At 43.9% G+C, this 15,424-nt stretch overlaps 1 protein-coding gene across 4 annotated transcripts in view; it reads right to left on the bottom strand.

Annotated features, from left to right (window-relative positions):
* The window catches only part of ALDH1A3 (aldehyde dehydrogenase 1 family member A3), a 51,623-nt gene that overhangs the window by 16,452 nt on the left and 19,747 nt on the right, over window positions 1–15,424 (bottom strand). For all 4 annotated transcript variants that reach the window (XR_006284245.1, XR_006284244.1, XM_007053511.4 and 1 more), the window contains exons 4-9: window positions 14,362–14,491; window positions 12,559–12,620; window positions 8,747–8,875; window positions 5,917–6,030; window positions 2,151–2,253; window positions 1,166–1,350 (exon numbers count right to left, since the gene is read on the bottom strand). Coding sequence is in view for 2 of the 4 variants with exons in the window: in XM_007053511.4 (XP_007053573.2) it covers window positions 1,166–1,350; window positions 2,151–2,253; window positions 5,917–6,030; window positions 8,747–8,875; window positions 12,559–12,620; window positions 14,362–14,491 (723 nt within the window). In the remaining 2 variants the exon portion in view is untranslated. The remainder of the gene's footprint in view (window positions 1–1,165; window positions 1,351–2,150; window positions 2,254–5,916; window positions 6,031–8,746; window positions 8,876–12,558; window positions 12,621–14,361; window positions 14,492–15,424) is intronic.

Here is a 15,424-nt window from a genome sequence, read left to right as displayed (position 1 = left end):
CTTCCTACAGGACCAGGAGGTATTTTTTGTTTCCCAGGTGCGGTAGGTAATCTCTCCCCTCAGCTGGCAGTAGCCAGAAGCATTCTTCCATTGACCTAGCTGCATTTACACTGGGGTGGAGGTCGGCACTCCAGCATACCAATTTTTCACACTGCTGAGCAATGTAGCTATGTTGATTTAAATTTTAGCTGTAGACTAGGCCCAGGCAAAGGCATCAGAATCTGGTCTTATCTCACTAACCATTAGTTAGCATTCTTTAATTACCACATACCTGTTATCAAGGGCCCCTTTCTGCCATCCTTATTCACCTTGAGCTGTAATTTACTCATGCAAGCAGTCCAGTGATTTCAAAGCCATGACTTGCACGAGGAAGTCGTTATGCGCAGTCAGAATGGCTGGCAGAGCTGGGCCCTCATCGGTTTCAGAGCTCCAACTGTAAGCAGAACCTGCCTATTTCATACAGGGCTATCATGGTGATGGCCTAAGCCTTTCAAGTCTGTGTTGGGAAAAGTTATGGATTCTAGAGTTAGAACAAGCCATGAAACTTTTTGGAGTGGCATTTTCTCATTTACCTTTGGCAGAGCACAAGTTCTGGGGTACCACTGGTTTGTTATGTTTTATTAATAACTGGTTGACCTAGGAGAAGATGAAACATTTCCCTCAATCGTGGATCTTTATGGCTTCCTTAGAAGGGATAAGAAGAGGCGTAAAAACCCGAAATGTTGGCAAGGCTGATATTCAGCTTGGCACCATCCTGCCTTCTGCTTAAAGGACTCTGCTTAAACCCCTCTCTGTGCATTAGGGGTTTTGTTCTCCACTTCTACATATTATCCCTCCTGCAAGGGGGTAGCATCACTGTTTTATAACTGAATTATAACACATCTGCAGCCACCACACTCTGCCTGCACAAAATACTCCGTGCCGTAATAGGTTTTGCATTACTATGCAAAAGGGCAGCCCCCTTGGGTAAATTTCTTTATTGTCCAGCTTTCAGTTCATTTATGGAAAGAGCCAACATGTCAACCCTCATGATTAATTGATGTTTAGAACAGAGAGAAGAAAGAATACAATGACGTATTAGTCACTGGATCAGGACTGCAGCTCACACAGGAGCACCACTCGCATCAGGAGTGCGGAAAACTATTCTCGAGCACATCATCATTACCTGTGGCCCTTGTTCAGTTTTGGCATCGAATGGGTCTCCAATGAGTCTTTTCTTGGCGTACTCCACGCTGCGCTTGACAAATTCTGGGTAGATCTGCTCCTCCACAAATACTCGAGAGGCAGCAGTGCAGCACTGGCCTTGATTAAAGAAAACTCCTTGATGGGCACATTCGACCGCCAAGTCCACTGGAATGAAAAGGTCACCACAGAGAGTGAGGCGTTCTACTGACTTGAACCAGAAGTTAACGAGACTTATTGAAAGTGCCTCACTATCCCTTCCCCCTCTCAATGCTTCCTCAAAAAACAAACAACCAACCAACCACTCACTTCAAGGAGGCCTATAAAACTACTGAAAAAGAAAGCTCCCTGTGAGCCTCAAGACATGACCATATCTTCTGCCTGTCTGTACCACCATCCTCCCTCCCGGTACAGTCTCTGGTTGTGCATGTCTCAGCTAAGGGTCCAGTTTGGTCACCTTGACTCACACGGAGTAGTACCTTACTCCCCACGAGTAGTCCCATTAAGCTTGGCAGAATTTAGTCCTTATCCCCTGTGATGGGAAGTATTGTGGGACGGATGCTGCCTTTACAGAAAACAGCTGCAGCTTCTCTTCTGTCTGGGAGACTAAAACGAGTCAGCGCAGGAGTGCTGGCTGAGAAAACTGTGTGGGCAGCCGAGCAGGGGTGCACGGATACAATACACCATCTCTGCAGCCTCAGCCAGCGGGGCTCTTCCCTGCGGGTCACCCCCAGAGAGGGCAGCATTCGGAACAGTCTGCTCCTGTTCACATGAGCCCTCTCTTTATAGCCTGGCTGGTGCAGGGAGCGGTGTAGCACACCCTCTAGCAAAGGAGTCTTGGCCAGGCTTTGTGGCAAGTTGGACCACGCTGCGTCCTCTGCTGGAGAGGTTACATGGGAGTCACTAGCAGTGCTGTGTGGGCCACTGAGACTAGAAAATTAATTAATTGCAATGTGACAAATACTTACAGTCAGCATCTGCACACACAATGCAGGGGTTCTTCCCTCCAAGCTCCAGGGTCACCCTTTTGAGATTACTTTTAGAGGCCGCTTCCTTGATCAGTTTTCCAACCTATGGCATTGGGATTCACAGGACACAGGTTTATTCCTCAAAAAAAAAAATTACTTCATTCAAAGTGTCGTAAAATGCATGAGGTTAACAAGAAACAGCTGGAATTGCAAAATAATTCTTCCAGGTTTCTAATCGCTGAATTTTCTAGTTCTTACCACCTGCTTCTACAAGGTTCTTAGCCATCCAAGGTGGGCCTTGCAATTTTAAAATCACAAATATTTATCATTTGTCTTAGATATAAGGGAAATGTAGGGGCCTGGTATTCTATAGTTCTTACCTATGCAAGCGGTCCCCTGGAAGTTGTTTTTTGGACAGAGTAAGGGCTGCAGGATCAGGCCCCTAATTGGACAATGCAGGAAGTATTGCTAATGGACTACTGTTCTTATAAAAAGTACAATCAGGTGACACCCTGCCATTTCTTATGAAATCACTGTGTCATGGCTCCACACTTAATGAGGTGAGTTTTGCACTTAAAGAAGGGATTCGGTCTCTGGTATCAGTATATCCTCTACCAAGGACAGGTTTTAATTTTTGACTACAAAGTGAATTGCCCTAAGAATTTACAATATAGTCATATAATTAGGACTGGTCAAAAAAAAAAAAAAAAAAGGGAAAAATGTTTTTTCCATGAAAATTTTTGAACAAAAATAATTAAAAAAAATAAAAAAAACTGTTTCATTTGAATTTTCCCCTAGTATTTTCTGACAAGATGATTTGAAAAAAAACCAACCATTGTGATCATCTAGTTGGTCCTCCTGCATAACACAGATTGCAGAACTTTCCCCAAACAACGTGTGTTTGAACTACAGCTTATCTTTTAGGAAAAGATTTAATCTTGACTGAAGAATTGGTAGGTTGTTCTAATGGTGAACTACTCTGGCCCTTAAAAATGTAGGCCTTATTTGCTGTCTGAATCAGTCTAGGCTCAAATTCCAGACATTGGATTTTGTTTTACCTTTGCCTGCTCGACTGAAGAGTCCATCAAATGTTTGTTCCCCAAACATGCATTTACAAACTGTGACCAAGTTACTCCTTAGCCTTCTCTTTGTTCCACTAAAGAGATTGTGCTCCTTGATTCTATGGTATGTTAATGGTATGTCCTTTCAACCTTGTACTCAGTTTTGTGCCTGGGAGAAACACTCAGATCTTGTTGAATCAGAACAGTAAAAAAAAACAAAAAAAAAAAAAACATAAAAGTTTCAATCAGCTGAAGAGCTTGTTACACTCAAGTTTCACCTGCTACCTTTATAACCAGAGCAAGATTCCCAAACCAGAAGTGAACCTGGTCCTTCCAATTAGCAGTGCAGAGTCCTCCCAGCTAGCCCTCAAGATAATAGAAACAGAAAGCGGTCTTCTGCTGAAAATTAACATAACTTGCTATAAAGCTAACCGGGTAAGAGACCTTATATGGTAGCTGCTTGATTAGGAATAAATTAAATAAATATGCTGAAAAGTAGGAAGCTAGAAGGAGACACTGTCAGGTAATTGAAGATCAAAATTGTTAGGCATTTATGTTAACCTAAAACATGGTTTTAAAAATGTTTTCATTCTCCACCTTTCCATGTTCATTTTGATTTAGACAATCGCCTGCAGTATTTGCACCCAAATACTAAATCATGATGCTAATACACAAGAACCAGAAAATGGAAAGGATTAGAAATATCTACCTAACTAATGTACTCAATATGACCCTCATTACTGTGTCAAAGCACTTCGATTTTTAAATGCCCACCCACAACTCAAAGATAAAATACCACGTGTAAAATCCTGACTCCAGTGAAGTTGATGGAAAACCTCCCACTGACTTGGATGGAGCCAGGATTTCAGCCCGAACCTTAAGATAATGCATTGGATAGTCTCTTGTAATGACAGATCTGTTCATGTTTTATAAAAAGTGGATCCATAAAAACAAGAAAGTTTATAGGATTTTAGAACAGAGTGCCTGATTTTGATTATAGAAAGATTATTCTTAGCCTACAAAGATAATTCTATGTATTTTACATATTTTGTCTAATTATATAGAGTATCAAATAAAGGGCAACACTCAACATGAGCATGCTGCCGATCCCATTCATATTTATATTACAATCTTTATAAGGAACAAGGATGCTCTGTGCCATGTCCCCTTTGGGATAACCAATGGGAATGCACATATGTATGATAAGCCACTAGATGGTGTTGTTAAACACAAAACATTTGGCCTTCAGCATGTCTTTGAACCTTTAAAATGAGACACACCTCTGGTGTTGGAGAAGGCAGCTTAGTGTAATTTATCATAATTATGCAAATTATAAAAAGCATGCAGTGAATGTCAAAATGAAGGTGTTGGAAGAATGCTCAAGTAGGATGTGAGTACTCAGAGGAAAATGAAAAACAAACAAGTCCAACACATGGCCTGGTTGAATAGCCAACATGCGTAGATCTTTGGCATAAAGCACCCTCCTTTATTGGATGCTGCCCTTTGTCATAGCAGATAAAGATATACACATGCTGCATACATATTGCTATAGATTTTCTTGCATTATTATTACAGGGGCAAAGGAACTAAGCAACTAGTGGGTGGTGGGGGGGAACAAGTTTCAGAATTTGTTAGTCTCTAAGGTGCCACAAGTTCTCTTTTCTTAAAACAAAAACTCTTCAAACTTGCCGGCAAATTTTGATTCAGCACCATTCACCACCCTGGCATGTTCTTTCGGCCTGCCATTAGAGCGCTCAGGTTTTAGTAGCAAATATCTGGCTCAACACCTCACTGAAAGTGAAATTCAGTATAAGTTGGTTGCCAGTTATTTGCTCAGTACTAACAGACAACAAGAGCTGGACCAGCACAACACTGACCAGGCACACCCCTCTCCCTTCCCCCAGACTGCTAACCCCAAGCGAGCACTTGGAGAGATCATTTTCCCTGAGCAAAGCTGGCGTACGTCTCTATCATGCATGTACAGCCAAAAAGGATGCTTATTGTTGTGACATTTTAATTGTATCTAAATTTAAAGGGAGAAGAAAACATTGGGTAGAAGGTGTTTTTACAATACCATTTTTACTATCAGAGGGCCAACTCTTAGTCCCTTTCATAACAAATGTTGTCATTGACTTGGACTTCAATGGGATCAGGATTTGGCCCAGAATGGATATAGCACTGGGTTATATATATTCTTTTTTTAATAAAGACTCGGTAACTAGTGTATGATTAAAAACAGCAGAATTGTTTAATATGAATATAATGTTGTTTTATAGTTATGTGGTCTTGTTGGCCAAAGCTGATCAGCTGGCATTCGCCAGTTGGACAAATCATTATGATGCTAATGACCTCTCCAACAGATCACCTTGCTTATAGAATAGGCACCATTTGTGATGGACCTTTCAGAATTTTGGTGAGAATAAGGTTAAAGTCTTTTTTAGAGATTTTCAAAAGCATTAAATGTTGGCCTAACTGCTTTCAACAGAAGTCAGTGGTCATGGACTACAGTGGGAGCAGCCAAAAACCTCTGAAAAATTCCACCAAGTAGATTTCGTTTTTCCAAGCACTGAGTATCACTGAAATTTACAATGGTCCAAGCTTCCACAGATAGCACTTCTACCAGAGAAATACTGTTCCTTGCGAAGAGCAGTATCTGGTAATGCAGTAAGGCTAAAGGCAAGTTTAAGCAGGAAGTGATCACCTACCTCTGTTGATCCAGTGAAAGCTATTTTGTCAATGTTCTGATGGGCAGAAATGGCGGCCCCAGCTGTGGGGCCATATCCTGGCACTATGTTTACCACACCGGGAGGAAAGCCCACCTGAAAATGAAATTGGAGATTATACTATAGAAATAGGGTAATAAGAACCATTCAGATTTCTTCTCAGCACTCCAATTTTTTTGGACTAAGAACCAGGATATACACATGTAAACTATGCTCCCATATGGAGGTTTTACCATCACTCAATGGAAATAGTTTCTATAGTGTTTTCTATCTGAGCATCTCAAAGAATTTTATAAAACATTAATCAGATGAGCCTCTCAATGCCACAGCGAGTTAACCAGCACCTCTCCCCTGATCCTGCGAACACTTTACGTACATACATGACTTCTCATATAAGTGGTCACATTGAAACCAGAATCAGGGCCCGAATGTTAATTAAACCCCAAAGTATGCTTAGTACTTTAAGAACGAGGCATGTAGCACCCAAAAGGTTTGAAATCAAAGGCAAACAGACAATTTTCCAGATTAAGAATGGTTTTCATGATCTTTTCCAGCACTGTGGATGCTTGCTACCTCCTGGATTGGACATGATGAAAATAAGAGCCACTCATAAGTGCCTGGAATCAATCACCAGGAGAGAATTATTGGAGGATTTGCATTTTGCAGCCCTGCTGTTATAACAAAATAGTCTTCTGGACAAATTTAGCCTCCAGCCACAGCTATGCATCTCTAGTCAATGGGAGACTAAAGGCAAAATCTGGCCCTTTAAAGTTTGTTTTGAGCAGAAAGTTCCCAAGGTTGCCTCTTGTTCTTCAGAGGCCAGGAGAATTAAGATGTCAGTAAGACACCACTAGATGATGTGTTTTTTTCCCCACTAGTGCCAAGAGAGCAGATGGTAACCAGTTTTTAAACCACATTTATAATGTATTAACCTATGACAGCCATTTCGTGTGTTCTGGCACAATGACAATAGGAAAAACTTTGGTAAAATTCTAGTGAAATGCAAGCCAAAGTCTTGGCCCAACTGAGCTGCTTATTGCTCTCTGAAACAATAAATGGGGGGTGGGCAGGGCAGGGATAGCTCAGTGGTTTGAGCATTGGCCTGCTAAACCCAGGGTTGTGAGTTCAGTCCTTGTGGGGATCGTTTAGGGATCTGGGGCAAAAATTGGGGATTGGTCTTGCTTTGAGCAGGGGGTTGGACTAGATGACCTCCTGAGGTCCCTTCCAGCCCTGATAGTCTATGAAACATGGGCTGCTGTGAAGATATATATTTCTAGGCTGGCCAGTCTGTTTCTGACTGGGAAGTGCAGGCACACAACCCTAGTATCCTGTGAGTCACTTGTTATTCAGCTCCCTTCATTTCTGGTGGATTCTTCCAGTACACACATTCATGAGGCTAATAAGAGAATGCACCTGCACTAAGAGAATAACAGAATGCACCTGCAGGAATCTCATCTGACACAGAAAAAAAAAAAAAAATAAAATAAAAAGGAACATGGTTTGGTTATAAATTGCCTTGGAAAATTCTACTTTCTTCTGGGTAACATTTTAGGGTTTTGATGGTTGTCTAGCTTGCCTGTTCCAGCTTGTGGGAGGGGAGGGGGGAGACAAAGGATGTTCAACACTTTGCTACTCGCTCTGCAGGGAACGTTGGTTTAAACTCCTAGGTATTTGCTAAACTACTTTTAAAAAAAAAAAAGCAAGCAAGAGATGTGTGGGGCCATATAAGCATAGTCTTTGGGACTGCCCATGGCAACAATTCAGCAGTCACAATTCAGCAAAGCACATAAGAACACGTATAACTTTTGACCTGTGCTTAAGTGACATTGACTTCAATAGGACAACTGACTTGTTTAGGCTAGGCTGGGCAAAACTGAGGCCCATGTGAATACAGGCTGCAGGACTGGGCCATCAGGATGGGTGGAGGAGGTGGTGGTGTCCATGGGGGGCATTCATCCTTGACTTAACTGCATTGACATCAGTGGGTTTGCACCAGGGGTGAAGTCAACTCCCTGGTTAAGATGATTTAGGCCATAAATCTGAAATGTATTTTTCTGGGAGGGTCTTGGGTCCTGATCTTTCAGCTGAGAGGGCACATGTCTGCACCTGCATTATTTTCCATGCAGGATTAGGGCCCTGGGTCATTAGCCCTCTGCTCAGTATGGGGACTAGACCTTCGTTCTCTGTTAAGCACCAGGCACACCTTCATAAGTCAAATCATAATAAAAACAGTCACAGTGATGTAGTGCAATTTCTGTGCATGAAGCAGCTGCAGGATCCAGTCCCATATTCTAAGGGCCAAATTCTGCCACCTGTACTCGTGCCAAGTAGTCTCAAGCTTTGTGATCAGTCCCACAATTTATGGGACAAGGTCTGCTAACATGACTAAGGGTGGCAGAATTTAGCTCCAAATAGTCTCACTAAACATATTAGAAAAGGGGGGGGGGGGGGAACAAAACAAAAAAACCCCAAAAAACCAACCCACGACATACCTGGTGATTTCAGCACTGTCTCAGCAAGATACTTAAACACGTGCCCAACTTTAAGCATGTGGCTAGCCTGGTCCCATTGAAGTTACTGGGACTACTTGCATAAATACCTTGGTGAATTAGGGCATTCATGCACAGAGATCAAGAGATAAAAGTTCAAAAGAAAAAAGGGGAGATTGTTTCTAGGTCTGGCATCGAACGGAGCTGGCAGCAACATCTTTGGGAGCCGACGATGGCTACAGCTGCCTTTTGAATTGGACCCGCTGCCTATGAGAAACAGTAACTTGCGTAAACTCCTTGAACGTGCTGCTAAGATTTCTTACCTCCTTGATTAAGGAGCCAATGTAGAGGGATGTGAGGGGTGTCTGCTCAGCTGGTTTAATAATCAGCGTGTTCCCGCAGCACAGTGCTGGTGCCATCTTCCAAACAAGCATAAGCAATGGAAAGTTCCACTGAAAGAGAGTATAAAGTTGATTAAATTAGCACCAGTCAGCTCCCTATTGACCTCTATGCAGTATTCCCCTTTGCTTTCAGTGACATCTGTTGGCTACAGAGAAAATAAAAGGACTAGAAAGACATCCACCGTTACAAAGGACTCGTGACTGTGTATAGCGCCTAGGTGGGTTACACAGGTATCGCCTTTGAAAAAAGTTTAGAGTATAAATTGTACCAGTCACGAATGACGGGTTCTCTTACTGTAGTAAGACTTCCATAGTCTCAAGTCAAGGGTCTTCTTTGTAAATATATGGAGGCAAGCAAGACAGGAATCCAGAACTTCACACAGGTAACAGAATAGTAATGTAACTTCTAAGATAAGACCTCTGGTATTCTAATCCATAACTCCAGACACAAAGCAGAATTTTAAATAATCTGCTACAGTGGTTCAACCTTTCCTATACTGGGACCCGCTTTTCCACAACATGATGCCTCACCCAGCAAACTGGGACCTTTGCCGATTTGGCAATTGAGAAGGGCACCGTGGCCATGACCCACTCCCCAACACCTGTTGCCAACCCTCCCTGGAGGCCAGAATGCTCAGGTTTAGAACCCATGATTTAAAAATCAACACCTGAAAGCCATACTGTGAAGGCGTGATCCAAACCTGCCAGGACCCCCCCACCCCAGAATGCTATTGTGCTGGTATAAGTGAAGAGACTAGCCAGAGAGCCAGCCTTGGGACAAACCACCATGCAATAATACCTAGCTCTTATAATCAGTAGATCTCAAAGCACTTTACAAAAGGAGGTTGGTATAATTTGTAAATACAGGCACAGGTGACGACTTTCAGCTTTCCCCAAACACGCCCCGGCCTTGCTCTGCCTCTTCCTGCCCCAGCTCCGCCCCCCCCCCCAGCACTTCCTGCCTGCTGCTGAACAGCTGATGGTGGCAGGTGGGAGCCGCTGGAGGGGAGCAGGAGGAGCTGATCAGTTGGTGGCTAGTGGGTGCTCAGCACCCACTCCCCCCCCATGGGTGCTCCAGCCCTGGTGCACCCACAGAGTCGGCACCTCTGAACATAGGTGGGTCTCAGTACATTGGTGGGATCATTAATCAAATCATTTAACTCCACATAATTGATGTTGAGCTAAACAATCTCAAATGTACAGGGATTCTGTCCAGATATTTTAAAATAAAATAAATAAAAGGTTTTACAGAAGCAAATACGAATACAGATGCTACTGAAATCAAGGGAATTACACACCAGAATGGATACTGGCCTTGGTTTTTTATTATGACAATGTCCTTAAAGTGGAACAATATGCCTCAGGGTGCACAGAGTCACATCAGACTGGATAACTATTACATTTGCAGTTTAAGCCCAATATTTATGTACAATTCCCACAGATTAAATAGCAACACTAGAGATAGACTCCGAGATAGCATCTGCTCAGTTCTTTCCCCCTCCCCACGATATGGTGGCTTTCCAAACCTCCTGCCTGAAAATAGCCACCACAGAATTTTTGAAGGGGCGTAAATCCAAAAAAGCATCTGCCAACAGTCAGGTCCATTTGGAGGATGGAAATGGAGGCATTTAGATCAGCGGTCAATGCAAGCTGGAGCTTGCGAAGTGTATGAACAGGATTGTAGGACGGGGTTGGCTGTGGATTTGATGACCCAAGAGGGCCTCTTCAGTCTTATGCCCCTAATGCAAAACACTTGAGAGTCTCAACTTCATTGGACTCGAGTGACTCAAATGCAGCAGTCAGTCACAAAATGACAATGCTCGGTTACCTCAACCGGCCAGGCTCTGTAAAACAGTGAGACAGCATGCATTCCCAAGCCAAACTCGGTCTCTGCATGTCAATCTATCATCTATGGACGCTGTCTATGGACATCTATCTACAGGACTCTCATCTATGCCATCTGCTATTCTCTCTGCAGTCACCTCTATCGGGCAAAAAACCATACAGCCGATTCAACTCCAAGATCTAGGTCAGAAGTCAGTCATGAGGGACGCAATCCTGTTCCCACTGAAGTTAGAAGCAAAAACATTGACATTAATGCAAACTGTATCAGGCTCAAAGTCTCCAGCGTCCCAGCAAAAACAGAGTTGTTTTAGTCACTAGTATAGTCTGGTTCACCCTCCACAACACTGGCCCGAGATCTTTCTCTGGCCTTCCCCAACAGACTCTCACAGCAGAGTAGCTCACACACTACTCTGCCTCTATAACAGATGTTCAAAGCACTTTACAACCATTAGGGCTCCTCAACAGCTGTAAAGTCCGGCTGCCTATTTAAATAATGCAAATACCACTTGCTGAAGAACTGAGGAATTCCAAGTACTAGCCAGAGTTTCTCAGCATCAGAAACAAACCCACCAGGAGAAAAAAAAAACGGTATTGATCAGCTATAAAACCAAACTATGGAACAAGGAAACAAACTAAAAAATGACAATTTAAAAAAACCACAATGCCTCAGAGCCAGTCAGCAACCATAACTGTCAGGACAACTAGTTTGCAACCACTCAGTAAGAAAAGGCTCAAGAGATAAGAATAGCAGATGATCATGGATTGGTCACTGGTGATTCTTGTGTAAGTGCCATATGAGAGACGGACACTTGATCTTGAGACCCAGCCTTCTATGCCAAAGAGCTGTTTGGAATGCCATAGGCCAATTCCTTCTGATGTGTCAAGAAACATCAGGCTCCAAAGGAAATGCCCTCCAGTCCAGCCTCCTCGTCTAGGAGGGTGTGATGGGGTGCACTTGCCCCGCACTGCTACTGCGAGAGTTAACTCCACTCTCTGGGCGGAAGAGGCCACAACCCTGTGGCCCTGCTAGGCATGCTCTGGCTAGAGACTAGGTATAAAAGGAAGCTGCTCAGCTCATTCAGGGCTGACCACCAAAGAGAGAGGACGCACGCTGCAAGCTCCAGCCCAGGAACTGCAGAAGCCCCAGAGAGTGGAAGCCAGGGATGCTGAGCCTCTGGAGGACACCCAATGCATGGTGGAGTTGTTGGGAGCCGCACTGACTGAGGAGCCCAGGGACCATGGCAACGCTGGGACCATGGCATCAGGAACCGAGTAGGAAGTAGCTCAGGGAGACTAGTTCTGTTGCCGAGTGGAATCGGCATATTTTGGATGGATTCCCCAGTGATGGGCATACTTGCCACTGACCGAGCCCTGAGCTGGGACCTGGTGAAGCACGGAGGGCCTGGGCCCTCCTACCAGGCCGCCACCCACTCCTCTAACAGGCCACTAGGTCACGTAGCCCCATGGAAGGGGCAGTTATACTGTCTCTGGCCACCAGGCCACACAGCCCTGAGAAAGAATGAACTTACTGATTCTTGCCAGGTGGCCACACTGACTGACAACCACTAGGCAATACACCCCAGTCAAACTGAAGCCATAGTGACTTGGGCCATTGGGTCCCACAGCCCTGTGGGAAGGGGCCATCACCCCGACTCTGGCCATTGGGCCACACAACCTTGAGAGAGCGTGCGGCCATATTGACTTTTACTGTTAGTCCACGACTGTGGGGAAGTAATTACCCTGCCCCAAGACGGGGACAGGGCGCACTTGCCCCATGACAGAGGGCAATGGCTGTAATGCTGTGTGGGCATGCATATATTTGTAAATAGAGGGGATCCTCAGGGTCCGAGCACCTCTTGGCGAAAAACATTAGCCAGTCTTATACTTACTGGAGTTATAGCCCCACAGACACCCATCGGTTCGTGCCTGGTGAAACAGACAACGTTTTCATCTGCAAAACAAAAACCAAAATGTGTAAGGGATCAAAGCCAATTTTGTGACATACCTGTATGTACTGCACTTGTGGGGGGCTGAATAGCGGAAACAATATAAAATGATGATATAAACAGAACGGTGAGGCAGAATGAATATAAATGAGTTCTATGAGGTGAAGCTAATCTGAGAAGATTGTGGAGTCACCCATTCTATCCCACACTCAGGCAAGGTGCTCTTCAAAAAAGGAAGAAAGTTCTTCAATAGGATACATCTATCACAGAACAATTCAGATCTGCGATATACGGAGGGCCAAGTGCTGTTCTAATTCAGACTGGTATAACCCTTTGAAATCCGCTGACTTGCATCACATCAATTCCACTGGGTCAGTTCCTCCCTACACTTGCTCCTGCTGCTCAGACATGTTCAGTTGGTGTAATTCTTCATTTCAGTGACGAATAAAAGAAAATGAATTATCAACGCTTTTATGATTTAGTTTTGGTGGTGGTGGAGAAAACAGGTTTATTTCTTAGGGAAAAATTTCAACAAAGTTTTGTGACAGATTCCCTCAAGAAATATGTGGAAAAAACAAACAAACAGTATTTCAATTTGATACAAAAATCAAGTTTTGTTTTGATTCAATTAGAATCATTTTGTTTCTGAGAACAGAAACAAAAAAAAGACTATTTTAGTGTTGAAATTTCCTGTCAGAAGATTTAATAAAAGCATTTGCCCACTAGAACTTTTGCTTTTTATGAAGCTCCATGTTGGGGTGGGGGAGGGGGGGTCTCTAGTTATTATGCACTTTGGAAGTGATCTCAAACAAGACCGAGAGCCATCTCCATAGAGAGCAATTCTGCAAATTAAACTGAGCTTGCGTGACAGAAATATCTGATTTGACATAGGCTTGGATTCTGCTACCCTTAAATCAATGCTGACTGGCGAGAGGCGGGCAAGGAGTGCAGTCCTTCACAGCCACCAGAAGGAGCCGGTCTTTAACCTTTGTCTGTGGTGCTCTTTCCTTCATAGACCACCAGCTATCACTAGGGCAAAGGAAAGGAGCAGGCTGCTGACTTTCAATTAGCTGTTCACTGACTTCGTGCAAACACCCTTGTTATCTTAAAAACCAGCCGTCATTTCCCAAGGCCACACCTGTGCTCACACATGAGTGGACAGATTCTTCCCTAAGTTACTCACACTAAATCCATTGGTGTGGGTGTAATGAAGCACAGAATTGTGCACAGACCCTAGGAGAGGAGTTTTTAAAGAGTGCTGCAAGTGTTTAGAAATAAATTAAATACCCCTACAAACTAGAGCTTGACCGAACCCCCAGGAACTGAATGTCTGCCATGTACTTGGATTACCGACAGATCTGAGCTAGCAGATCTGGCCTCTCTCCAATAAGCCTAATTTAACTAACAACAAAGAAGGTACTCAAAAATATCCTTTGAACTTTGATTTCCAATGCACTCTCACCAACAGCGAAATCTTTAGTTTCAGTGAAACTGGATGTACAATAACCAGGGATAGAATTCTCATAAAAGTCTATAGGGCAATTCCAAAACTCTCAGGGAGGAATATAATCTTCCGTTAAACTCTATGGCCTTTCCATAAGGGAAGAGGCACAAAGTAATTTGTGGGGTGGGAGGGAGGGATGATTTTTTCAGAAGGGAAACTCCTTAAACTGATTCTGTCTCAATGTACTTGATATCACAGACTGAAGGAGTTTTTAAAGGTGAACATGGAATGGTTCAACTTACCCACTGGGATAGTTCTGCCTTGGATTTTATCAGCCCACCCAGCATAATACCTAAGTGTCTTTATACAGCCTTCCAAGTCAATGAAGAAGGCATGAAGAAAAGGTTTCCCTGTGTCCATTGTTTCCAAGGTCTGAAACAACAAATCACATGCATGGTTATATACTGCTTAATAATTATTGGGGTGGGGGTTGGGGTTGTTTTTAAAGGTTCTAGACAAAAAATTTTCTGCAATCTACAAGGTTTCATCTTTCTCTCACCCTGCACAATGGAGAGGGGTGGTCTCTTCCCCCCTCCCCCACACCATGGATGATGGGATGGACTGCATCCTCAGCAAGTTTGCAGGTGACATCTAGCTGGGGGGGATGGGGGGAGGAGGAGAAGAGTTAGATATGCTGGAGGGTAGGCATAGGGTCCAGAGTGACCTAGACAAATTGGAGGATTAGGCCAAAAGAAGTCAGAGGAGATTCGACAAGGACAAAGTTCTGAGTCCTGCACTTAGGATGGAAGAATCCCATGCACTGCTACAAGCTGGTGTCCGACTGGCTAAATGGCAGTTCTGCAGGAAATGACCTGGGGATTATAGTAGATGAGAAGCTGGATATGAGTCAGCAGTGTGCCCTTGTTGCCAAGAAGGCTAACGGCATATTGGGCTGCATTAGTTGGAGCACGGCCAGCAGATCGAGGGAAGTGCTTATTCCCCTCTATTTGGCACTGGTGAGGCCACATCCAGAGTATTGTGTCCAGTTTTGGGCCCCCCCCACTACAGAAAAGATGTGGACAAATTAGAGAGAGTCCAGTGGAGGGCAACAAAAATGATTAGGGGGCTGGGGCACATGATTTATGAGGTAAGGCTGAGGGAATTGGGCTTATTTAGTCTGCAGAAGAGAAGAGTTGGGGGGGGGGGAAGGATTTAATATCAGCCTTCAACTACCTGAAGGGGGGATTCCAAAGAGGATGGAGCTAGGCTGTTCTCAGTAGTAGCTGATGACAGAACAAGGAGAAATGGTCTCAAGTTGCAGTGAGGGAGGTCTAGGTTGGATATTAGGAAAAGCTATTTCACTAG

This window comes from Chelonia mydas, chromosome 10 (genome assembly GCF_015237465.2).
Source record: "Chelonia mydas isolate rCheMyd1 chromosome 10, rCheMyd1.pri.v2, whole genome shotgun sequence".
In the NCBI taxonomy this organism is placed as follows: domain Eukaryota; kingdom Metazoa; phylum Chordata; order Testudines; family Cheloniidae; genus Chelonia; species Chelonia mydas.
The sequence above is the reverse complement of the archived record's forward strand: the minus strand, read 5'-3'. Positions and strand labels throughout refer to the sequence as shown.